This window comes from Camelina sativa, chromosome 11 (genome assembly GCF_030686135.1).
Source record: "Camelina sativa cultivar CO46 ecotype springtype chromosome 11, ASM3068613v1".
In the NCBI taxonomy this organism is placed as follows: domain Eukaryota; kingdom Viridiplantae; phylum Streptophyta; class Magnoliopsida; order Brassicales; family Brassicaceae; genus Camelina; species Camelina sativa.
The window spans coordinates 35,834,774-35,859,761 of NC_141890.1; the positions used below are offsets into that span (position 1 = coordinate 35,834,774).

The window sequence follows — 24,988 nt, forward strand, 5'->3', positions numbered from 1 at the left end:
TCATCATCCCCTCCTCCATTTTCAGCTTCTCCATCAACCCCTTCTCCATCCTCATCTTCACCATCAGCACCTCCTCCATCCTCATCTTCAGCAACTTCACCTTCTTCATCACTTAACCCTTAGCTTCGACATTACCTTCTCCAGTACCTACCACATCCTCAGGTTGTTCAGATTGGACAGATTTGGCAGACAAGTCAGGTTGTACATCCTCGTAACCATGGTCAAGTGCCACATGTGAACTTTGAACTCCCTGGTTTCCATCAACGTGCATTGAATCAAGCTCATCATTTCCTGAGTCATCCTCTATGACACGATTAACAAGACCCCCAACTTGGTCGTCACCAATGGTACGCATGAGTTCTTTTAACACAAAAAGAAGATGAAAGTTAGAATAAACTATTTATCACATTAGTCGGCAATGGCAGCCATTTAATAATTACATACCTCTTGTTCATTGCTTTTGTCTGATCCAACACTTTGTAATGACCATGAGGATTTGTTGATATGGTTACGCAATTCAGATTGTGTAATAGGGCCACACTGGTCAAATACACCTTTCTCCCTTAGTGTTTTCAAAACATCGTCTACTATCTCGTCTCTAAGTGCACCCCGTTCGACCGATAGCTTTAACTCTACCTTCGCAATAGCCGCATTATTTCTATGGTCCACCTCTTCCAAAAGTTCCTCAGCAGTGACACCATCGACAACGACATGAGTTGAATCTCCATCCAGACTTTGCGGGTTTGCAACCTTGCTGTGCCTCTTCCTTCTACCAATTTCTTTGGGGGCTTGTCCTGTTTTTTTGGGTTTTGAGACCAAGTTGCAGGTTATCATAGGTAACTCTGCAAAACCACCATGCCATTCCTCTTTCTTAAATATGTGACCATCTTGAAGCTTCTCCAAAATGTATTCCACTCGCATATCGTCAACCTCATCACCCCAAGAGTAATCTTGAAGGGCAAAGTCACCGTCTGTGGTGTCTAATATGCTTTGAACTTCAAGATGCGTTTAGATGAAAAATAAATTAGCTTCAAACGTTTAGAGAGAAAACAAAATAATGAAATCTAATAGATTATAAAACTTACAGTCGGATCATTCTCTGTTTCTATAAGTGTGGAATTGTGGAAGGTCTTCAGCATTGTCAGTTGGAGGACCGAACGATCATTAAACATCAACTCATCCACTGTTTCAGGAAGGTATTTTCCCAATAACGGAATGGCATAAAGACACATCAGTTGGAAAGAAAGAGTAAACACGTGAGTTGCTGTGTGCGACTGGTTAAACTTGTCAACGAGTTTTTGCAATGTATCCACTTTATCTCCAACTTTAACCATTTATATGGTCTTTCCTAATGCTACACGCCCCCACGGATATTTAACAAATGCATCAACATCTCTGACCATCTCCACAATGTTTTTGGACGCTCTAACAGTTGATGAGTCACAAAGCAATATACCCTCAACTATTACAATTAGCGCCAATTGTAACCTCCTAGAGCCATCCATTTTTTTTTTACTTTGGCATCCTCTTGTCTAGTTTCAACATATTGACAATCTCTTGTATAGTGTATGAGTTCTTGGGTCCTAACAAACTCTTCCAGTAAGGATCATCACCTTCTGCCGGATTCTGCATTTTGGCAATGGCATTTTTACTTGGCAATTGGCCGCAGTTCAGCCCAGTGACAATAGCAAACTCTCTGAGGGAAAAGCGTATGGGATGACCGCCATAAAAAAACCACATCTCATGTTTCTTCTTAGTAACAAGTGATCGACAGAGGATTTGATGGACCAGTTTGCGTGACAGCGAGCTCTTCCTTACTGGTAGGCGGAACAGGCAACCTATTGGTGAAGACATAAGCCACTCAAACTCTTTCGTCCCATCCATGACTTCAAAAATGTCGAGGAGATACTCTGGTTTCAAGTAAGAGTTGATACGTCCTTTCTGAGGATAACGATCGATGGCGAATAGCCTAGGAGGCAGCAGTTGCGCATTAGCCGCCCCTAAGACTGTGGGTTCGGGGGTGATGTTCCTGTAAGATAACAAGATTAGACGGTAGACATTATTATTTCGAAAGATAGACAACATTATAATCTGTATAGACGAAGTGATAATAAATTTCGTCGTAGACATGAATACTGTGGAAGAATCCGCAGCACAAACAAATTTGGTCTACTAGGTTTAAAGTAGACAAAAATGGCAGACAAAAATACAATGGACAATTTAAAAAAAAAACAGAATCGAGCAGAAAAATTATAAATTAGGGAGACAAATTGTAACCATCGTCGTAGACATGAATACTGTGGACGAATCCGTAGAACAAACAAATTTGGTCTAATAGGTTTAAGGTAGAGAAAAATGGTAGACATAAACGTTGTGGTCGTAGTCGCAGGGAAAAGAAACCAAAATTTGGTCTATTAAGGTTTATGGTAGACAAAAATGCAGTAGACGAAAAAACAAAAATAAATTTTAGATTTAGTCCACAACGAGACACTATCGAAGTTTAGAGATTTGGTCGACAAGGGAACCTATTGAGATGTCGTCCACAAAAAAAGTTTAAATAAGTTTCAGGAAAACTAACCCTAACGTTCGGGTAGTCGTGTAATCCACTTGGGTTTTATCGTTGAAGGAATCAGAGGGATTTCTTTGACCACTCTCAGGAACACTGTCATAGAATTGAATGGGATAGATACGTAAGTTAATTTAGATAAACAAATTTACAAATAGCAGAGCCAAATCAGGAAATTTTCCGTCCAATTGCAGCCAACAATGTTGAGAAATTCATCGGCGTTTAACGGGAACAAAGGAGGTCCACTTCCCGATAGAGAAATTACAGTTAGAGGCAGTGGAATTTAGTATTTTGTAAGAATGATTCGAGCAAAAGACTGAGAGCCGCGAAATAGAAAGCATGGTAAAAGCAAAAGAGGAAGACGATTCAATTTCAGGGTTAGAGTAAAAAGTTTAAATTTTTAATTTTTTTGTGAATATTTACTACAGTTTAGAGAAAAAACAAGAGAGTAATTTAATGCAGAGACAATGACATCGGTATGGCAGATTTCGAAAGGGTTAAATGGTGATGGCACATTTGGTAAAATTTTCACTGTAGATGGCACATTAGTTAGATTTCTTAGAAAATAAAGGTTTTTTTTTGTCAAATACGAAAAAATAAATAAACCTTCTGTAAGTGAGCATGAGACCTTCACTAAACTTCACGAGATCTCAGAGGCCCAAATTTTGGTCCATTTTAAAGCCTTTAATAAATGTCGTAATGAAATTCAATAGAATAAATATTGGATAATAGCGAGAAAAGAAGATAAACAAATATATTTAGATATTTTTTACACGTAGATATATTGTATGTTACAAATATATTATTTAGCACCACCTAGAAAATATCTATATAAACAAATTAGATCAACTATTATATATCTCTTTACTTTCACTTTTGCATAATTTCTTTAATCGCTAAAATTGTTGGCTCAAAAAATATTTTTCGAATAAAAAACAAATTACATCACGTGTATGACCAATCATGGAGAGAACATTGGTTCTGCCCTCCTACCTTATGGAAAGAACTTTGCGTCCAACATCCTCCACCATGGAGAGAACCTTGGCTCCGCCTTCCTCCCTTGGGGAGATAACCTTGCGTCAAACCTCCCCCACCTCCCTCCATTGCGGAGATAACCTTGCGTCCAACCTCCTCCACCATAGAAAGAACCTCGGATTCTGTCCTCCTTCAGTGTGGAGAGAACATGTTCACGTCTTTTAGCTATCTCAAAGTGGCTTGCTCCAGCAACCAATGAAACTAAATATCATTTTTCAACGTCACAAAATCTTTTGATAGTAACTAATGTTAAATTTCTCAATGTATTCGTGGAAGTTTTTTTGACACACCATGATGTAGCCTCTGTCTCTGAGATCCTATCAATCTATTAACAACGATTTATGTTTTTCCAATATATCTATGTTTGTTGTAATATTGTGTTTGATTAGCCTATTTTATCCAATCATTAGGTTGATGACCTTCTCCTCTTTATCTTCTTTTGGGATAGAGCGAATGGTAACATTATGTTTGCACAAAATCAAAGGTTTGTGACTAACCAATCAAAGTTAAAAAATTAGAAGAAATTAATTTGACATAATTGAAGAAATAATAGAAAATTATAAGCATGGTAATATATATATCTCAAATAACTGAAATATGAAAATATAAATTAAATAAAATAATCTACAACTATTACAATAAATTTTAAAATACTATATTAGAAAAAGAAGATGCATATATTAATCTTCCAAGTTTTTGGGGTCAACATATTAATCTTACCTATTCTAAACAGAAAAATGAGAAAGTAGGAGTATATTTTGGTTTAAAAAATAGGAAAATTTGTCTTCCCATTAAAAAAAGTTTCACCTATAGAACAAAGTTGAAAGTAATATATTTGAATAAATTATTTTGTTAGATGAAAAATATGAGGATCTATATTTATATAGAAGTGAATATTTACATTTTTTAGAATTTCTAATTTACTATATATTTTCCTTAATCCCTTTTCTATTTTTTGTAGAATTAATAAATTAAAAATAAAATAATTAAATAATGTTATAATTTTTAATTTTATGAATTATATATATATATAATCTCCTTATAATTATTTTAAAAAACTACTAAATTTTTGTTATTTTTTTCAATTAGTTTTTTAATTATTAATGTTGTTTAAAATAAATTTTTTGTTTTTTGTTGTAATATTAAATTCCCTATTAATTATCAACTTTTACAAATGTCAAAATCTCAGATTAATAACTTGACACATGTCAAAATCATGGTAGTGGCTAACTTTCAAAATCAAACTTTATATAATAAGATATATATATATATATATATAAAGATAAAAACTATAAATATAATTGATGATTAAATATTTAAATTTTAATAATCTAATAATCAATTATATTTTTAGTTTTAACTTTTAATGTCCAGAACTGGATCGAATTCGATTCCAAACTGGTTAAAAACAATTGCAAAACTGGTTTTTCGATTCCAGCGAAAAACCAAAGCACTCTTGTTTTTTTTTTTTTGGTCGTCAAGCACTCTCCTCCAACTTTCTAGAAAGGCTCTTCATTTTTTTAAGACCCCGTGTCTCGAACATCTTAACTCCTGCATGTATCTTCGGCTTGAGCCCAATCATGAACACTAACTCCAGCATTTTCTGTCACCTCCAAAGCATTGGACGCTAGAGCAATGAAGTCTTTACAATACCTCCCAGTTGACTTTTCTTAACGGAGAGAAGGTGAAGGATAGGGTTTTGGAGAAGGATAGGGTTTTGGAGAACGTGTGGAGCACTCTTGACTTTTCTTAGCATTGGACGCCAGAGAGAAGTTCTCCAAAACCCTATTCTTCACCTGCTCCTACCCCAAGAATGGATTATGATCTGTTTCCCATCGATACCATATTAACGCATCGCCATCAAAGCACATACGGACTGCCTTAAGCTTCTCCTTCTCCGAGAAATCTTCCATCTCGAAGTACTGCTCCACACATTGTACTCAGCCTTCTGTGTTCTCGCCATTGAACAAAGAAAATTCTATTTTCCGCGTCAGCGGTTTCTACATATGAAAGACTACATATCTTTATATAATAAGATTTTTTTTTCTTTTACAGTTAGGCCCAGAATTCAATATAACATAGGATTGTTTTGTATAAATATAATTATTACAGAAAATTTTTCTTTAGGAACTACATGTATCTTTATCGCAAGATTATCTTTATAATTATTTTAGGATTAGTAATTTTTTTATTTCTTGATTTTCTTAAAGATTCCTTTTTTAAAATAGAAATTTGTGTAAAATTGATACTTGTCACGATCTTAGGAGTTAATAATTATTTTAATTGACACATGTCACGATATGGTGAATTAGTAACTTTTGAAACCATATTTTATATAATAAGATATGTTAAAGATTTTATTCATTATATGTAAATCTAAAAAAACTTGAATTATCCTTCTTTTTTTTAAAGTTATTTATATATATCCTACCAATACCATGCGCTAATGATTGAATCCCTAAAAGTTTTCACAAACCCTTTGGAATTGCAAAACCTTTTTACTATATAACGAGAAGAAACGATTTATATTTACGAAGAAGATGAAGAAGACGATGGATCATTGGATCTATGGAAAAGTTTGGGATAGAGAAGGAAACCCAAAGAAGTCAACATGTAATGTAGAGGTAACTTCAGAGAAATTGAGTGCCGACTTTATATCGAGTCAAGAAGATGATTACAAACGTCGTCGTCCTTGCATCTATCTACAGAGCTACAAGTTCAACAAACCCAAACCTGATACAGATCTAAAACGTCAAGAATCAATGGCTCGTAAATTTTTGTTTAAGTTGAAGAAACTTGTTCGTTGTCAGCGATGTCGTCCATCGTGATGGTGTGATGGTGCAACCCTATCTTAATTAATGACTACGTAGGGTTCATATACTTATACCATAAGGTAGATACATGCATCTTTTAATGGAAGTACGTAGGGTTTGTTAGTTTGATTGAAAACAAAACTATTCTCACAAAGTTAGGTTTTTTTTCTTTCACTTTTTGGTTTCAATATTATCGACCGAATTTGATTTTAAGCTCATATCCGTTTGATTTTGATTTATGTTTTCGTTTTTGCCATAATTGTGGTGTATTTTATCCCTTTGAAACAAAAGTTTAATTAGTTTTCTTACAATCGCCTGGGACTTCATGGAGTTTCTCATGTCTACATTCAAAGATTAATTAATGTTTTATAGTATGGGTGATATTGTTTATTCCTTGGCGTTAAAGGAATGTTCGGGTAAGACCTAGCTATACTACTTAACTAATGAGATTATTATTTGAAGAATAATCTGAGATTCTATTTAGGGTTTTAAATCCATTTGGTGTTTGGATAGAAACTAGTGAAACGATTGCAGAATTCTTTAGGAGAAAAAGCCACACCAACATAGGGGATCGGATGGTTGTCCCTAAACAACTCACGTTTTACGTACAACAATTTATTTTCAATCGACCATGAAGAAGATAAACAAACATGTCATCTGTGAGAAGGAAACAAAGACCAAGGAAAAGGAGAAAGTGGAACGTACTAGAAAACTTGGAATCTAAGAGCAATGCCAATGCGGGTTTTTAATTTTGAGCCTCTTTATGTACTGTTTGAATTTTTAATAATTATTTTATGTACTCTTTTAAAAATAAGAACCTTTGATCTCCTAATTAAAATTATCCCCTCCGATGGTGGGATATAATTTTGAGTTTCTTATTTTTGAAAATCTAAATTTTTTAAATTAAAATATTTCCATCATGAAAAATGTGTAAAACAAAGAAATGCAGTCTGCCTTGAAACAAAAATGAAAACATGCCAAAGTTGTCCAAAACAAAACAATCAGATCAATTTTCAGGATAACCATTAGAAGCAGCTTAGCCTATCTCGTTTTGCATATCGGCACAATTCAAAAGCCACACACCATTGAATCAAAAAATAGAATTTTCTCATGAACTCTTTATTTAAACCAAACCAAGCATTTTCAATGTAGTGTTAAGGCAAATGCAATTATGCATACTAGAGTAAGATGAGTTTCCTATATTGGAACCAATGACAGCAAATTATAAGAGAAATACCCTAATTGCAGAGTTGTGTCTGAATTGGTCTTTGGGAGGCTGCAGTTACTGTCGTCAAAGCAACCATGGTTTAGGACAGCGTTCTTGGGATCTATGGCGAAGCATTTGATGTAGGATGGAACATAGTGGGTGAACGACGGGAGAAGGCTTCTGAGTTCAGAATCATGTGATCACATAAGCTTACATTTGGTTATAAAGAGTTGGAAGCTAAAGAGGAAAAGCTAGTGTTGTTGTTTACCTTGAGGCGAGATTCTTCAAGTTGGATAGCCAACAACCGTTCCTGAAATCAGATAACCTTTTATTAGGAAAATGCAAAGAGAATTGAATGAGACCAGAGTGATATTACTAGTTAACTGTCAAATATTAACCTTTCGCTCTCTCACAGATATCAACGCATGATATAGTTGCTGCTCAAGGTTTTGCAGCTCTTTGAAGCTCAGAATATTCAAGCCCTTACCCTGCAATTGCCTACAGAACACACAAATATGTGGTAGCAGACTCCATCTCAGTCCATAATTGCAAGTTTGTTCATTTAATCTAAAAAAAAAAGAGAGACGTAGATCACAATCATGCAAATTGAAAAACAAACGTATATCAATCATGCCCAATTTATAAATAATCTTTTCAATCATGCCAAATATAAAAACAAACTTATCAACCATGCAATAGAAGATAAATCGAACAAGAACACAAACAGACCGACAACTTATATGCTTCTTCGTAATTGAACAAGAACACAAACAGACCCACAGCTCTTTTGCTTCCTCGTAATCGAACAAGAAATAGACAACTACTGCCAAAAAGAAGCATCATATCTGAACAGATGCAATAACCTTGATTTTTAAACACAAATCAAAGAAACCTAATTTTCGAACATAAATCAAAGTATCCTAATTTTCGAACAAAAATCACAGAACCCTACTATAATGAGAAACTTACCCTCTTATTCCAATGGATTCAATCTTTTTCGATTGAATCGCCTTCTCCTTCAAATCGCCTCCGGTACAATCTCCACGACGATTCAAATCGCCTCCGCTACAGTCGCCTCCGATAGGATCTCCGCCGAGTCATTCGCCTCTGTTACGCATCTCCTCCGACCCAAAACTCCACTGATTCTATAATCTCCGATTAAAGTAGACCTTCCTTTATCGGATCGAGACTTCGATCGCGAGAGAAAGAGAGAGAAGAAAAAAAATTTGTGCGATCAAATTTTTTTTTTTCCTTTTGTATTATTCTGTTTGGGCAACAGAATAATGACACGTAGAGTCTCTTAGAACCGAGTTGAGTATATTATATAAGAGGCTCCTTTCAATTTTTTCTTTTCTTCTGATTTATTTTTTTCCTACAAAACTATAATAACCCCACTAACAACGATGGAGAAGGTCTAAAGAAGAAGAGTGGAAGAAGAGATGTCAACAAATAAAATAAAGGTTATGTGTTGTGAATTAAAAATTAGTTTGGGCCTTGCAGGTTTGGTTATGGCCCAAGAGTATAAGTGTTTTTCAGATGGGTTTAAGTATGTTGGTGTGTTCTAAGTAGAACTAAGTTTAGTTAAATTAGTGAGTTGTTGGAGTGAGTAGTTGAGAGAGTTAGTAGTCTTTTGCTTGTAATGTTAGAGCATGGGCATTGGTGAGGGACAAATTTTGGTCCCTCAAATATAATAATTTTATTTTCAGAGTTTCTTAAGTTTGGTATGAACATTGGTTTCCCTCAGAGTTGGTCCCCTGGAAAAAATAATAATATTTTAAATTTAAAAAATTAGTTATTTAAATGAATAAGTAAAAACATATTAAAGTTTTAATTATAATTAAAAATATAACATTGACATTAAAAACATAAGAAAATTACAAAGTTACAAAAACTTGAAAAAAAAAACAGAACATACAATAAACTATTAAAAGTAAAAAACATAAACCATACAAACATCAAAAATAAAAACAAACTTTTTTTCCTCTCAATAGAATTTTTTTTATTAATCTTCATTATCTGTAAGATGTCCAAAGTTAGTCCAAATATGCTCAATCAAATCTTTTTTTAACTGGTCATGGACTTGTTTATCCCGCATATTTGTTCGACGAGTAATCGTACTGCTCATATTTGAACCCAAACTGGCGGCACCGACGGTATATGTTTGATCCACATCTTCTCCGTGTTGAAATTCAGAAACAATGTTTCGGAAACTGTATGTCTCTCGTTCATCCTCGACAATCATATTATGGAGTATTATGCATGCTCTCATAACATTTGCTATTTTGTATTTATCCCATAAAGGAGATGGATTTTTAACAATGGCGAATCTAGCTTGCAGGACTCCAAAGGCACGCTCAACATCTTTCCGCACAGCTTCTTGTTTTTTAGAGAATAGAGAATTTTTCATACCTTGTGGAAGCCGGATAGATTGTATTAAAGTGGCCCATTTTGGATAAATACCATCCGTGAGATAGTACCCCAAATTGTACTCCCTTCCATTGACAAAGAAGTTGACCTCCGGAGTTTTACCGTTAAGAACGTCATCAAAAACATTTGATCGATCCAGAATATTAAGATCATTCATAGTACCTGGAGCTCCAAAAAAAGCATGCCATATCCAGAGGTCATAGGAAGCTACCGCTTCCAACACGATTGTAGGTTTTCCGGTTGATCGTGAATACATCCCTTTCCAAGCTGTTGGACAATTCTTCCACCCCCAATGCATACAGTCAATGCTCCCAACCATCCCGGGAACTCCACGTTTTTCATTTTCATAGAGTAGTCTTTCTAGGTCGTCTGGTCTGGGACGTCTTAGATATTCATCGCCAAACAAGTTGATTATTGCAGCGGTAAACTCGTGCAAACATTTTCGAGCTGTTGAAGCACCAATTCGTACATACTCGTCAACTATGTCGGACGCAGTACCATATGCCAATTGACGAATTGCTGCAGTACATTTTTGTATAGGTGATAGACTAGCCCGTCCGGTTGCATCCTGGGATTGATGGAAATACTCGACTTCAGTAGAGAGATGTTGCACAATACGCATGAACAATGGCCTGTGCATGCGAAACCGGCGACGAAATAAATAGTCCGGGTATGTTGGAGTATCACTGAAATAATCATTCCAAAGATTATTATGGCCTTCTTCCCGTTTTCTCTCAATAAAAATCCGTTTCTTTGGCTCGACTGGTTCTTGAATGATAGTAGAATTTTCTAGAAAATTATCAAAATAAGCATCAAAATAACCATCAAAATCATCGACACCATCTCTTTGGTAGTGGTAATGGTTTGATGAAGATGACATTTTTTCAAGGAAAAAGTGAAAAGATCTTAGTTTGAGTATAGAAAAAGAGTATAGAAAAAGAGTATAGAAAAAGAGTAAACAATATGAAAAGATATGGTTTTGCATCATCAAGAAAGGAAGAATATATAGAGTAAATGAAATGAGAATATATGTGATACCCGTGATTGTTTAATTTACTAGCATGTGACACATCTAAACAAATGACTATTTTGCTTGTGAGTATTGATGAATGACTATACGAAAAAACCTGACATACAAGCTTATAAGTTCAGAAAATAGTCACGGGTAATGATAGGCATACAAGCGTACAAGTTCATAGGGATACAAGTTCAGAACCAGTTGTATTTAGACATCACCACAATTACCAGTAAAGCAACAACAATAACTGTTGAGAAAACCATCATTTCAAAACAATTACTAAACTTATTTCTGCTCTTCCCTAGATCAAACACTATTTTCTCTAACTGGGCTATTTTCTGCTCGGTTTCATTACGGATGTGTGAGTCGTAGTCACTGGCGAATGCAATGCTATCTACCTTCTCCGTCAGCAGTTCACATTGTCTGCTCAGTTCTCTCATCTCCTCCATGACTGCTGCATCCCACCACTTGTGAATATGCATCTCTCCATCATCAACATTCCAACATGTGAAGAACCTCCATGAACATATAAAACATCGCAAATCAATACAACCACAGGTTAAAACATTGGAAATCACTTAATAATATGGCAATGTTAAACCACTTACCTTCTGTTCTCGCTTGAGGATAGAATAGGCTGACCACCACAGTAGCATACCTTGGGGAATCCGAACTCAACCTCAGGTTGGGGAGGGTATTCAGTCGCCTGAGTATCGAGTAAGTTACTCTCAGCCTCTATTTCCCTCTGCTCAGTGTCCTGCGAATATATAACATACTCCTCTGAGGAATCAGGCTGAGAGTAGCTGTAGTCATGGCCCATCGGATACTAAACCTGGAAACACATACATTTAACAAAAAGAACACATAATTTACATTTAACAAAGAGAACACATACATTTATAGATAACAAAGAGAACACATACATTTATAGATAACAAAGAGAACACATACATTTATAGATAACAAAGAGAACACAAAATTTAACACTGAAACAGAAATTCAAACTTAATCTACTAAATTAGGAAATACAAAGTTGCTTCTTAAGTCAATACATCAATTTGCAAAATACTGTGCCACTATCTTATCCTTTATAAGTTGATCAGCTGCACTAAGTGGCTCCGGTTTGGCAAGAAGTGTGTCTAGTATGCCAAGCTTCTGTAGCTTCTCCTTTTCAGCCATATCCACCCTCTTGACTTCCCACATGCTCGTGTACTCAGCAAGAGCCTTTCCCTGAGAGTTCTTCCTGTCAGCCTTCGCAGCCTTGATACCTTGAGGCCTTATCTCAGAGTCTTGTTCTGTGTGGGTTGCCTCGGATTGATCAGTTGCACCAACTGGTTTCCTCTTTGTTCTGACTGAAGGTGAGGGGGTGTTAATCGCGTTTTGGTTAAGGAATTTCTGCTCAAACCTTAACAAACACCAGCAATGCTCCATTGTAAACTTCGTCTTATAGTCAGAGAAGTAGATGTCGTGAGCCACCTTCAGCACATCGTTCTCAGAGTGTCCACTACTGTTGGATCTCTCTGCAGCTGCATAAGCCCCGCAGAACTTGTTTGTGGACTCATTGATCTTGAACCACCTCTGCTTACAGTTGATGTTCACACCCTGTTCACCATTGGCTATCGCATGAGGAGACTCTGCGTAGTATTTTTGAACCCTTTGCCAAAAGCTTACTCCCTTTTGTTGATTTGCAATGATCGGGTCCTTTGGAGTGTTCAGCCACGCACTTATTAGTATTTCATCGTCAGCCGGATTCCATTTCTTCCTATCCTTTTTGACAGGTGTCTCTTGAGAAAGAGGTTCATCATGGGATTGTTGAGAGCTCCAAGTAGGTATTTCATAAGCACCGTCTTGGTTAAGAGCTTCTCCTTGACTGTTGAGAAGCTCTAAATAACTAGAAGACGACTGACAGAATGTATTGTAAGAAGTCATAGGAAGACGAGTTTAAGATGATGAGAAAAAGAGTGTACGAAAGAGGAAAAGAGTGTACCAAAGAGGAAAAGAGTTTAAGAAGATGAGGAAAAGAGTGTAGCATAGAGAAATAGAAGTTTAAGATGAGGAACATAAGTCGTTCTCAAAGAAAACGACTTGGAAGATGAAAGATACAGAAGATACATAGAAGATGATGGAGAAAAATTGAAGGCTGGTTGGTGTTTAAAAGAGCACATCGTTCTCAAGTAATAACTTAACAATCATAATGACCTATCCACCAACTACCTAAGTCTAATCACAATTTATGACAACTTATAAAAAACCAAAGCATTATACTAGCAAGCTGTTCACCACTAATATTCGCTCCCTTTTATCAGACTTCAATCATCAACTACACTATCCTTTATACTAGCAAGTTGTTTACCAATCATATTAACTTGTTTATCAAATCAATTTATGATACCACAACAAAGACCACTACAAACACCACTACAAAAACCACTAAAAAAACCACTACAGAGACAACAACAACGACCACTACAAAGACAACCACAACAATTACAAAACCGAGTCCACCAAACAACAATATATGGACATGTCTGTAGCTAAAGGAATCGATTATTTACCTCTTACTCGATGATTGTTGCTACTGCCTCCCGTTATGTGTGGCTTTCTCCAGGTGACGCTGAGGAAACTCATGAAAAACAAACAATTGCAAGGTTATACTCGATTTAGCATAAAAGAATCCACATAATCAATACAAACTGACAACAATCTTAACAGACAAAGCCATAAACTCGGACAGTCAACTAGCTAAACCCATAAACATAAACCAAAAACCTAATTATAACAAAAAATTGACACACTCAACCATCGATACCAAAAAAATAATCCAATACCCTAAATCGAAACAAAAATCAGAGAGATCATATATCTAAAAACACATAGTAAACTAACCAAACAAATTCCCGAAACCCTAAATCGCGAAAGGAACATAAACCCTAAATCGAATCCCACAAAAAATTTCTCAAATCTATCGAATCCCACATATAATTGCCCTAACCTATCGAATCCCACAAACAATTTCCCTATTCTATCGAATCCCCCAAACAATTTCCTTTACCCTAAATAAAAAAAAAATCATAAAACCCTAAATCGAGATTCCATCAAAATCGTTCTTCAATTTACAACACATACCTCTTACAATTGGATATCTTGGAAGATGATACACTAAGTGAGGCCTTCGCGTTGCAAATCTTCACTTTGATGGAGGCGATCCAAAGTTTTTGATTAATCGCCGTCACGATACAGAGAGAGTAAAGAGAGAGAGTACGAAAGATAAAATGAATTGATCCGTCGAGTTTTTTTTCCTTTCACCCTACAAATAAAACAACATCCTATTAAAGGATGACACGTGTCCTGAGGGACGCATATAAATTGTCCCGTTTTTAGGAACGTTTCTTTGTATAATATATGATTTCGATTTAAATCAATCGTTTTAATTAAGTGGGACGGACGAAGGATGGTGCGATGCAGATGCTCTTAGCCTAAAAGCTAGTGATGATCATACCTAGTATGGGGTGGTTAATCCATTGCTTTTGAGTGTTAGTGTGAGAGTGTATCAAGTAGGAAATTATGCTATAAGTATGAATGTGTTTTCAGAGGTATGAATGAAAAAAGTTTTAAGAGAATTGATTTCTATGTTTGAAAAATATATAGAAAATAGTGAAGTAAAGAGAGAAAGTAAACGGAACTGAAATTGACTGAGAAGTTCAAGTTCACCAATTGAAGACGACGATGTAATTTGCTAGTTTCGTCATCTAATATTACGTAATTGCCAAGTAGAAAGAATAGACGATAAGTGTAGATTTGTTCACTCAAATATATTACCTCAAAGGCTCAAACCACCCAAAAGTTTTAATGACGCGGACAAATATGAATCAGAATGATCAAATTTGATTGGTTCACTAAACACCATGACTCAGAAATTTCAGGCCATCGTTCAGGTTGATTTCAAATTGCAGAGAACACACCTTTTGGCGGGGAGAGTTGCACTTAGATTACGTCAAGTTATTTGTAGAATCATTCATCATAATTGCATGTATTACATATAGTTAAATTTGATAGATTGGTCAAAAATCATAGAATTATATCAAAAATTAAAGATGTTAATTTTAAGGACGATAGAAAAGGAAAAGATGATGACTTAACGGACGACAAAAAAATTGAATCTTGTGGTACAAAGTCACCATATTAATCAAAAACATGTTAAGGAGATGAACGTTATACGTTTCTGGTACGGCCACACCGGGGAGAAAAACATGTGACTGGATAACGTATAATAAAGTCAATGATCAAATGAAGCAACAAATAAAGTCAACAATCGAAGAGATACAAGTGAACATAATAACTACATAAGAGTATCGTAACCTTTTAACACCCAATAAAAACAACAATAAAACGTCCTGAACTCTCAATTACACTGCAACCCTCTTCACCAAATTCATATTAATTTCATTAAATAGTTGTATATATGTACTATAACTAGGTAACAACCTACACTATGTGCGGTATAAAATAATTATTAAATGTTTTTACTATAATTTTTATTTACAAAATCTATAATATTTATTGGTAATTGGAATCTAAAATTTGATTTTGTAATATATATATATATATATATATATATATATATATATATATATATTTTAAAAAATATATAAAATTTTGTATAATAATTAAAATTTAACTCGTGAGAATTATTATAATATCAATCTTATATTATCATATCATATGAACAAAGAGTTCTTAAAATTTATTTTAAAGATTTTATGAAAATGTAATTAAAGGATATAATTAAGTTAAAAAGAGGATGTAAGAATTTAGAGGGGGTTATTGGTTCTATGATTTTAATGGATTTGGAAATCCAGACAAAAATCATGTGTTATTCAATCATTGATTTTAAAATACTTATCAAAATAATGTGTTATTGGTTCTATGATTTACAAATACTTTTAAAATCCTATGTTATTCATTTAATGATTTGTTTTTGGATTTCAAAATCCATATTATGTTTTAAATGGATTTGAATGGATTTGAAAATGTAAAATAGAAGGATTCAAATTCAAGGATAAAACATGTTATTTCAAAATCCATGTGTTTTAATTTCTAGAATTTACAATTTTTTATAGATTTAGAAATCACATCTCCAATAACAGCCCCTTAATTTTGGGTGTTAATTATATTTTTGGAAAACTGATGTAAATATTATTAAAAACTAATGACAAATAAAGGAAATAGTGTATGGAGTTCTGTGAATGCGACATATCAGCATTTTGTGTGAAAATGATTATTTTTTAATATATAAGGGATTTTTTTAATCATGTCTATTTCATTTTTTTTTTTTTTTGTAGAAATCAGTTTTGTATAATTAGTCTTCGTTAAAAAAAAATACGAAGATTGGAAAGTTAACCAGCAAATATTAGTTACAAATTAAGTTACAGCTATCCAAAAGCAACCTAAGCATCAAATCTTTGTGCCAGCAAAGGGAATTCTACCTTTTGATATTAGTTTAACCACTTCTATTGTTTTAATATTAAATAATTTTGCTGACAAAAAGAATATATAAGTAATTTATAACATATGATTCATGGCAGAATAAAATTGCGACGTATACTTGCTGCCGAGGCATGAATAGTATTATGCTACAAGAGTTGAAAATTAAGAAATAAAAAACTAACAACATATCATGCGTGAGGGGGTGGTGGGTTTATTTTTTATAAATAAAGCTTTTGAACAACAGCACATTCTACGACATACCCATAATTTGGAGTTTAACATAATCCTCAGTTTTACTCATAATCATGAGCCTAAACATAATTCAGACCTTAACTTAACTCGAACATTAAAGTCTTTGTCATATTTCAGAAAAAACTCCAACCAACATCGTTACATGTATTTGTTACATATATATAGAGGGCTTCATTTTTATTTCATTTTTTCCTTTACTTAAACAGTTAAACCAAACAAACATAAGAATAAACTTATTGGACTATAAGCATATTCTACTAATATAAAGTTATTTTCTCCGAAACAAAAGCTTATTTGTTGTATAGCTTTAGGATTCTCTTCGATTTTGGGTTTCTGTTCTACTACTCTGTATATATGTAATCGACTTTATTCTAATGAAAGGCACAAAAAATACTTCAATATCTGTTTCTGTTCAAAACTAATACTCCTTCCATTTCAAAATATAAGATGTTTTAGATAAGTTTTTAGTTTCATAATATAAGATGTTTTCAAGTTTTTATGCAACTTTTTGGTTAGTTTAATATTTTATATTATGCAGTATTATTTCTGATTGGTTGAACTTGTTAAATGTAAAGACTTCTTAATATGTGTGTTTTAGTTAAAACATCTTATATTTTGAAATGGAGGGAGTAAGTATTGATATTGGAAATGGATAGTGTTCCCCTCTTAGGCTTTTTTCAGATTGCAAAGCCATGGACTTTGCCAAAAGGTTACAATGATTGAAAAGTATTTGGTTTCTTACAGATATTACTTTTATAGTTTAATGTATAAATGATAAAATTTATTAATATGGAAATAATGTAGTCTTTTTTTAGGCAAGTTATTATAATTATTCGTAGATAGTTACTCTATGCGGAGGCCAAGAAATTTAAATTCCATTTTGCTCCTTTAGAGTTAATGACTTCTCTTAAACTCTGAACCCTGTCAAATAAATTCGTACCCCATCAGAAGCTAATAGCGATATTTTTCCACCCCTACCCAAATAGGTCACATATGTACATTATTATTACAAAAGTCATAAAATCTATTACAGGACTGTAAATCATGAAAGCATGGGTTTATAATTATTGTTCCATCAACGTTATACTGTAAACTTTCAAAATTTAAAAATTTTGCATGCCTGAATAAGCATACAATGATTACAATTATTCTCACTTTTCTGGTTTCACTTTTATGTTTTCACACTAGTTTTTTTTTTGACCTTTCTGGTTTCACTTTTATGTTCTCACACTAAATTTCTGGTTTCACATTCATTTTTTACAGGATTAAAGTATATATTGGGATGTTTAGAATCTGACTAAGATATAGGTGTTTTTTTAATGTTTTTTGGATTAGATCAGGCAGAAATTTTTGGATTCGGATTGATTTACAAATTTTGCTGGTAACCCAAAGTATACTTGAATCATATATAAGTTTGATATTTTGGGTTGTATATGGATCTAATTTTTCTGATCCGAATTAAGTAAAAATATTAATAGATTGTTTTAATTTAGCAAATTTCCGTCGAATTTCGGTTAAACTAAATCCATTTCGAAATCAAAGTTACACATTCTATAAAAAATGATCGGATTTAAAGATAATAATTAAAACTGATTCGGATCAGATTTTTTTTATTTACTTTATACCCAAAACTAAAATAAATTTTTATTGACTCTAAAAATGTATTTTTATATGTTAAATTAGAATGATATATTTTGACACTCCAATATATCTGGTCTGTACGTCCAGGTACCATTCGGGTTCGGGTTGGTATTTCGCATTTTCGAGTATTTCGGTAAAAGGTCATAGACCCATTCGGGTATTTCTAGTATTTGAATCAGATTTTGGAAAAACACCAATCGGATTCGGATCGGGTTTGGGTTTTACCCAATATCCGGAATATACTTTAGATTTGGGTTCGGTTCTGATTATTTACATATTAAGCTTAACAAAATATTCGAATTCAATCCGAATTCCAAACAAATCCGAATTCCAAACAAATCCGAATTCAAATCTCTCTAATTTTGATATATATATATATATATATATATATATATATTTTTGATAACTGAGGAGTGATTCTAAAGGTTTCATAGCCTAGGCCCAAAGACTAATCTTCTGGGGCGGGGGAAACTATGTTAAATTTCGAACCCATATGTAAATGCTACTCGAACGCAGGTAGCGGGACTTTTCTCCTCTTACCACTGGACTAAGGCGACTTGGTTAAGTCTAACTTCTTTTTTTTTTGATATTAAAAGTGAAGAAAAGTTATGGCAAACACATTTATTGTTGAAAATGTTCTATCTGTTTTGTCTTTTTCTTCTTGTAATTTTTAATATGTAGAAATAATAATTTAGTATCTAGAGTTCATGAGTGTAAAATAAAAAATGTAATTAAGTCTGTATAAAATCATTTTAATCTGTCATATCTAAAATTTCAAAAAAAAAGTAGAATTGGTCTATTTTAATTTAATTTAATGTTTCGTTGAAAAAAAAAAGTAGAACTCGTATCAACAACAATGGGCAAAGTCATATTATAGATTGTGGGGACAATTGCATCTAGTAATATATAAATAATTGAGGTTTTAATATTAACCTGAAATATTAAAGTGGCAAAATGGTTACAGTGAACCCAATAAATGCTTAAGATGGTGGGTTTGAATCCCACCAGTAACTATTTGCAATGGCTTAAAGATAATGTTTATATATGTTCGGGTTAGTTCGGATATCTGTTCGGGTTTTGGATGATATTTAATTGGGTTCGGGTATTTGATTTTTAAGAGGTAGTAGACCCATTCAGATATTTTAAATTTCGAATACGGATTCGAGTCGGATTTTTGGATCGGGTTCGATGGTTTTCAGATTCGGATATTTTTTCCAGGCCTTATTATCATTATATTTTGATATCAAACAGTCAAGGAAATCTTAATATATCCAATATAGTAACAGACCAAAGAAAATAAAAATTATAGGAAGTTAATTATATAATCATCCTAATTATAAAATTCTCCGACATCAATAAATATTAAACACACAACACAACCTTGTTGTAATAATAATACTAGAAACGCGTTTAGAAAAGACGTTTGAAAAGAAAACCTAACACCGTTTTGTAGTAGTTCCGAAGTCGTAACCTGCTCCATTATCTATGGACAACACACAACTTCTCTCTCTTTCTATATCATCCACTTCCGTACCTGTCGCTTATAATTAATCGCATTTAATAAACGCGTCTCAAGTCCGTCATTGCGTCGGTGATGTCACCATAGTCTTCTTCTTCTTGACTCTGCGCAAGTCTTTTCATAGCGACGAAGAAATAACAAGCTTCCATCTTTGTCGCCTTAAAGCTTGTTCCTTTACTGCGTTTATCAAGAACTCCGGCGAAAAAGCATCTATCTTTACTGCGTTTGTTGAAAATTCCGGCGAAAAGCCTGTAATTTTCACCGGAGAATGCAGATTCCGGCGAACAGGTCTGTGTCTTTTCTCTGTTTCTGCTCTCTTTCTCAGTTGAAACGCCGTCGTTTTGGTCGAAACCTTATTTTACTTTGTAACAGTTCTCTCTTTTTTTTTTTTTTTGGCGAAATGTTCTTTTGGTGAAGAAAGCAAAAGACTTTTTCACATTCTTTTGCTGAAATTTTTCTCTCTTTGTTTTTTTGTTTCCTTATGACGTTCTCCGTGTTACCTTTTGCTTGCTCAACTTGCCTTTTCTATGTTCGCTCTTGTTCTTATGGTGTCGGTAACGCAGTTATTGTGTTTGTATCTCTTTTTGTGATTGATTCGAAGTTTTTTGGTAAGTAAATGCTTCTGCTTTGACCAATATTTGTTTGCTCTTAATTCTAAAGATTCTTTTCTTTTTAATTCCCAAGATTTATGTTTCCTTTCATAATTCTCTTTCAGTAGTCCAAGTAAAAAAATATTAAGGCAAAGGTCGGTTCTTTATTCTTGAATCTGACTGAGGTTCTCTCTTTGGTTTCTGTTGTTGTGTATAGTAACTAATTGGGATTTTGATTGGGTTTTTTTTGTTAATGAATGGTGAATTGTGATGGTTTCAGGGGTTGAAGAAGATGAATAAGCAACGAAGAAGAAACGTTCAAGGTCATGGCGTTGGAAGACAGATTCCAGGTTGTTTGGGTCGGATGGTTAATCTGTTCGATTTTGGAACAGTTGGTAATGGAAAGAAGTTGCTTACAGAGAAACCACATTTTCGTAATGGTTAGGTTTCTTCTCTCTTTTAAACCTCTAGGATTAGTAAAGTTAGGATTTTTAAAGTCGTTTTGATATCGATGGTGATGATGATGGCTTCACAGGGTCTATCAGGAGGACTCAGTTAGATCAAATAGAAGACAAAGTTGTGAGTTTGTTGAACCTGTAAAGACAATTTGCTTTCTCTGATTGTTTTTGGTTTATGTAATGAGTAAAAGTGTTAATCAATTGTTTTTGTTGGGAGTGTAGGATGTGACGAATGGTGGAGCCAATGGAACACGGATGAAGATGCTTATAGAACAGGAAATGTCGAAAGAAATGGATATTAAGCTCAGTTCGACGAATTTGGTAGCTAAGTTGATGGGTCTTGATTCCTTTCCTCAGACACAACCTGCTCCAAGGAGTAATAGTTCAAAGCCTCGTCTAAAGAGGTCGTTAAGTCACGGGGAATATAAAGATGTCTATGAGATTTGGCAGAAACCTAGTAATGGTGTGGAGGGTTTAAGCAAGAAGCATATGGACATTGTCCGTGAGAAGTTCTTGGAGGCGAAACGTTTGGTTACAGATGATAAACTTCGACATTCCAAGGAGTTTCAAGAAGCTATGGAAGTTTTGAGTTCGAACAAAGAGTTGTTCCTCGAGTTTTTGCAGGAATCAAATAACCTTTTCTCCCATCATCTCCACAATTTCGAGTCCATTGTGCCACCAACACCAGAGAAGTCAAAGAGGATCACTATTTTGAAGCCGTCAAAGATCATTGTTGATGAAAAGTTAGGAAATGAAGCAGCCATTGAATCTCCAAGAGACGGAATGAAGAGTGATTTATTCAAATGGCCGGCTGAAGAAGAATATCTGACAAGGCAGTCAACTCGAATAGTTGTTCTCAAACCTAATGGCCATGTCGCAAAGGCTTCGTCATGTCCAACATCTCCAAGAGTTTTTGAGGAGAGAGAGTCAAGAGATGTGGCTAGGAGAGTAAAGAGACTGATTCTAAAGGAAGAAACTTTAAATTCTTCTGCCTTCTCTAATGGTTATATAGGCGATGATAGTTCTCTTAACGACTATGCAGATTCTGAAATCATGTCACCGGTCTCTAGACATTCATGGGATTATATCAACAAGTATGATAGCCCTTATTCTTCCTCTCCCTTTAGCAGAGCCTCTGATTCTCCAGAGTCATCATCCGTCTGCAGAGAGGCCAAGAAACGGCTTTCTGAAAGATGGGCATTGATGGCAGCATCTAATGAGAATATGCAGGAGTCCAAAGTTATGGAACAGAAAGTCTCTAATAGTACGTTAGGTGATATGCTTGCAATTCCAGATTTGAGAGATGATCTTAGAATAGAAGAAGAAACAAGTGAAGGTAATGAACAGGAAAGTCTTAGAGTGTATGATGCATCTTGCTTAGCTGGTAATCTCAGTAAAGAAGAAGGAAATTTAAAGCCTCTTAGAACCCTTTCGCGGTCAAAATCTCTCCCTGAATCATCAACAAGTCTTGGACATAAGTCTCTTGATACCAACAAGGGGAAATCCAAAGTTCCAGAGGAGCTGACAAAGTCAAAGAGTTTGAAATGGTCTCTGAAAGGTAAAGTCTCAAACTTTCTTTTCTCAAGGAACAAGAAATCCAGTAAGGAGAGATCTTATGAGGATTCCCAAGTGGTGAATTCTGAAATCTTAGATTCTCGGTGTAACGATGAATGTGATGCATCAGTGTCTGCCAGAAGCATGAATTCTCGTGAGGTAGTATAATCATATAAAACACCTTTACTGATTTTAATACATTAATCTGTTGCATATTTTATTTACAAACAAATATGCTTTTTGTCACATATATCTCAACAGGGAGACTTCTCAGTTGCAAAGGCAACCACTTTTGGAAACTCTAGTGAGTGGCGTGATGAACCGAGTCCAGTTTCAGTCTTGGAAACTTCTTTCGATGAAGATGATGGAATCTTTTTTAATTCATCTGTATTAGATAGATCATCTTCTTCTCTTGGTAAGGTTTCATTTATAGCATAGCACCTACCTTTACCTTTTTATCTTGCTGTTTCATATTGATTCCTTATAAACTGGAGTTTTGGTAATAACAGGACGGGAGATGAGTTCCAACTTATTAGGAAAATCGCCTCCGATAGGTTCCATTGGTCGAACCTTTTCATTCGATGACTCAACAGTAGCTCGGTGCTTCTCATCTAAACGCTCAACTAGTTCCACAAGAGACGAGGAAGAAGACTTGCGTCTCCTCATCAACACACTCTTATCAGCAGCTGATCTTGATGCAGTCTCAGACAATCTTTTGTCTAAATGGCATTCTGCAGAGAGTCCACTAGACCCATCTCTGAGAACCAGCTACGCAGAGTCAACAGAACAGCAAAGACTTGGATCAAATGTGAAGAAGCTAGTGTTCGACCTTGTCAACACACTGCTTTTGGAGCTATCACCGAGCTATCTCGTACCTCGTAGTCCCTTAATTCTCTCTGGTAAGCCATTGCGGGTTTATGTGATAAACCGAATGCAAGAATGTTTAACGGGTAACGGAAGAGTGGAAGATCGTTGGTGGGATGAAGACGGGGACTTGAGCAGTTTGGCTGTGAATAAAGTTGTGAGGGTTGAAGTAGCCGAGATTGGTTCGCCGGAGTGTTTGAGATTGGAAATGGATTCAATGGGAGAGGAACTAGAGTTGAAGTTGCTTGAGGAGTTAGTGGAAGAGGCTTTGATGGATTTGTTAATCATATGAATGTAAATTATATGGTTTTTTGTGTGTATAATATAAGGTGAATTCCTCATTCTATTTTGTTTTTTTCTTTGGGTGAATGATAATGGAACGTAGTGTTACATAGATATCATCTCTATTATTCCAATGTCTCAAAGATTTTCCAAACTTTCTAATCTGATTTGTTGGGTTTTGCTCAGAATGTTAACCTGAATAGCTACAACTTCCTAGATTAGGCCGTCCTAGTTTTTACTTTTGCTCACAAATTACATTATGATAAAAAAAAAAAAAAAAGTTGGACCAATGTGTGGACGCATGCACTAGTAGTGTTAGGTGTTGACATTTTTTTTTTTGGACAAACAGGTGTTGACTTTTTCTTCTCCGAGTAAATCTCTTAGCTTTTTGTGTTTTGTTTTACATTTGATGACATATTTCTATCACTTCACACAATTTCACACAAAAATATTGTTACTAAAGAGTTTGGATGTTGACAGCGGTCACCAAACAAAAGACAAATCCGTTAGCAGATTAGATCATTCTTTCTTTATCATTTATCAAATACAGTTTATAGTGGTATGATTCAAAAAAATAGAATGGAAATTGCCGCGGACCAACTGCAGATCATTTTTATGTATGAATAGAGTTGATCTGCGGCAGTTGTTATTCATCCTATTTTCAGGACAGATTAAACCGATGACGGATTTGTTTGTCCGGATCGCCGTCACTATTCACAACCTAAAAATCTAAACGTTGATATCTTGAACTTTAACAAATTGATAAGAAAAAATCAGCAAGTTTGGAATATTTCTACTTATAGGATTCTGATAATCATTGTGTTAGCCTAGTGCAAGAGCATCTTATGGCTTACACTGTAACCAATGAAAAAATAATATGCATGATAAATTGTTAAAAACAATAAATAAAACTAATCAATTTTGCATTGAGATTTAAAAATCTAATCTAATTTAGAACAAATATTTTCTCCTAAAAGATTAAATGAAAAGAAGGGAGAGAATATTATTTAATAATTAGTGGTGGAAGCACATTTAGAAAATAAATGCAATTAAAGAATTTTAATTTTTATATAATTATTGTGAATTCATTCAAAATAATATAAATAATTATTATGGTAAACATGGTTTTAATCAATGTACATTAGTGGATGAAAAATATGTTATTCTAATTAACTAATACTCCATGAGTTACTAACTTTGATTTTGACTTAGCATGAGTGGCTGAACTCAAAACAAAAAGTAATGAGCGAGAGTTACACTTGAATTTACATGTGG

General features: G+C 34.3%; 3 protein-coding genes across 6 annotated transcripts; 1 reads left to right on the forward strand and 2 right to left on the reverse strand.

The window, feature by feature from the left end:
* Window positions 1-7,499: 7,499 nt before the first annotated feature.
* LOC147934862 (agamous-like MADS-box protein AGL15) lies at window positions 7,500-8,739 on the reverse strand. Its single transcript, XM_087472830.1, has 5 exons — window positions 8,736-8,739; window positions 8,591-8,660; window positions 8,020-8,119; window positions 7,890-7,931; window positions 7,500-7,801 (listed from the first exon to the last, which is right to left on the reverse strand). The coding sequence occupies exons 1-5, from the start codon at window positions 8,737-8,739 to the stop codon at window positions 7,706-7,708; spliced, it is 312 nt and encodes a 103-aa protein (XP_087328956.1). The 3' UTR covers window positions 7,500-7,705.
* A 3,380-nt stretch (window positions 8,740-12,119) lies between these two features.
* On the reverse strand, window positions 12,120-12,997 carry LOC104728614 (glutathione S-transferase T3-like). Its single transcript, XM_087471136.1, has 2 exons — window positions 12,375-12,997; window positions 12,120-12,233 (listed from the first exon to the last, which is right to left on the reverse strand). Exons 1-2 carry the CDS (start codon window positions 12,993-12,995, stop codon window positions 12,120-12,122), a joined length of 735 nt encoding a protein of 244 aa, XP_087327262.1. The 5' UTR covers window positions 12,996-12,997.
* A 7,117-nt stretch (window positions 12,998-20,114) lies between these two features.
* LOC104725068 (uncharacterized) lies at window positions 20,115-23,825 on the forward strand. 4 transcript variants are annotated; one of them, XM_087473670.1, is made up of 7 exons: window positions 20,508-20,573; window positions 20,681-20,740; window positions 20,836-20,995; window positions 21,091-21,134; window positions 21,236-22,726; window positions 22,829-22,982; window positions 23,077-23,825. In XM_087473670.1, exons 3-7 carry the CDS (start codon window positions 20,848-20,850, stop codon window positions 23,721-23,723), a joined length of 2,484 nt encoding a protein of 827 aa, XP_087329796.1. In that variant the 5' UTR covers window positions 20,508-20,573; window positions 20,681-20,740; window positions 20,836-20,847; the 3' UTR covers window positions 23,724-23,825. The 4 variants fall into 4 exon arrangements, with proteins under 4 accessions (XP_087329794.1, XP_087329795.1, XP_087329796.1 ...); XM_087473668.1 differs by lacking the exons at window positions 20,508-20,573; window positions 20,681-20,740 and adding an exon at window positions 20,115-20,253; XM_087473669.1 differs by lacking the exon at window positions 20,681-20,740 and having other exon boundaries at window positions 20,345-20,573.
* Window positions 23,826-24,988: the final 1,163 nt, after the last annotated feature.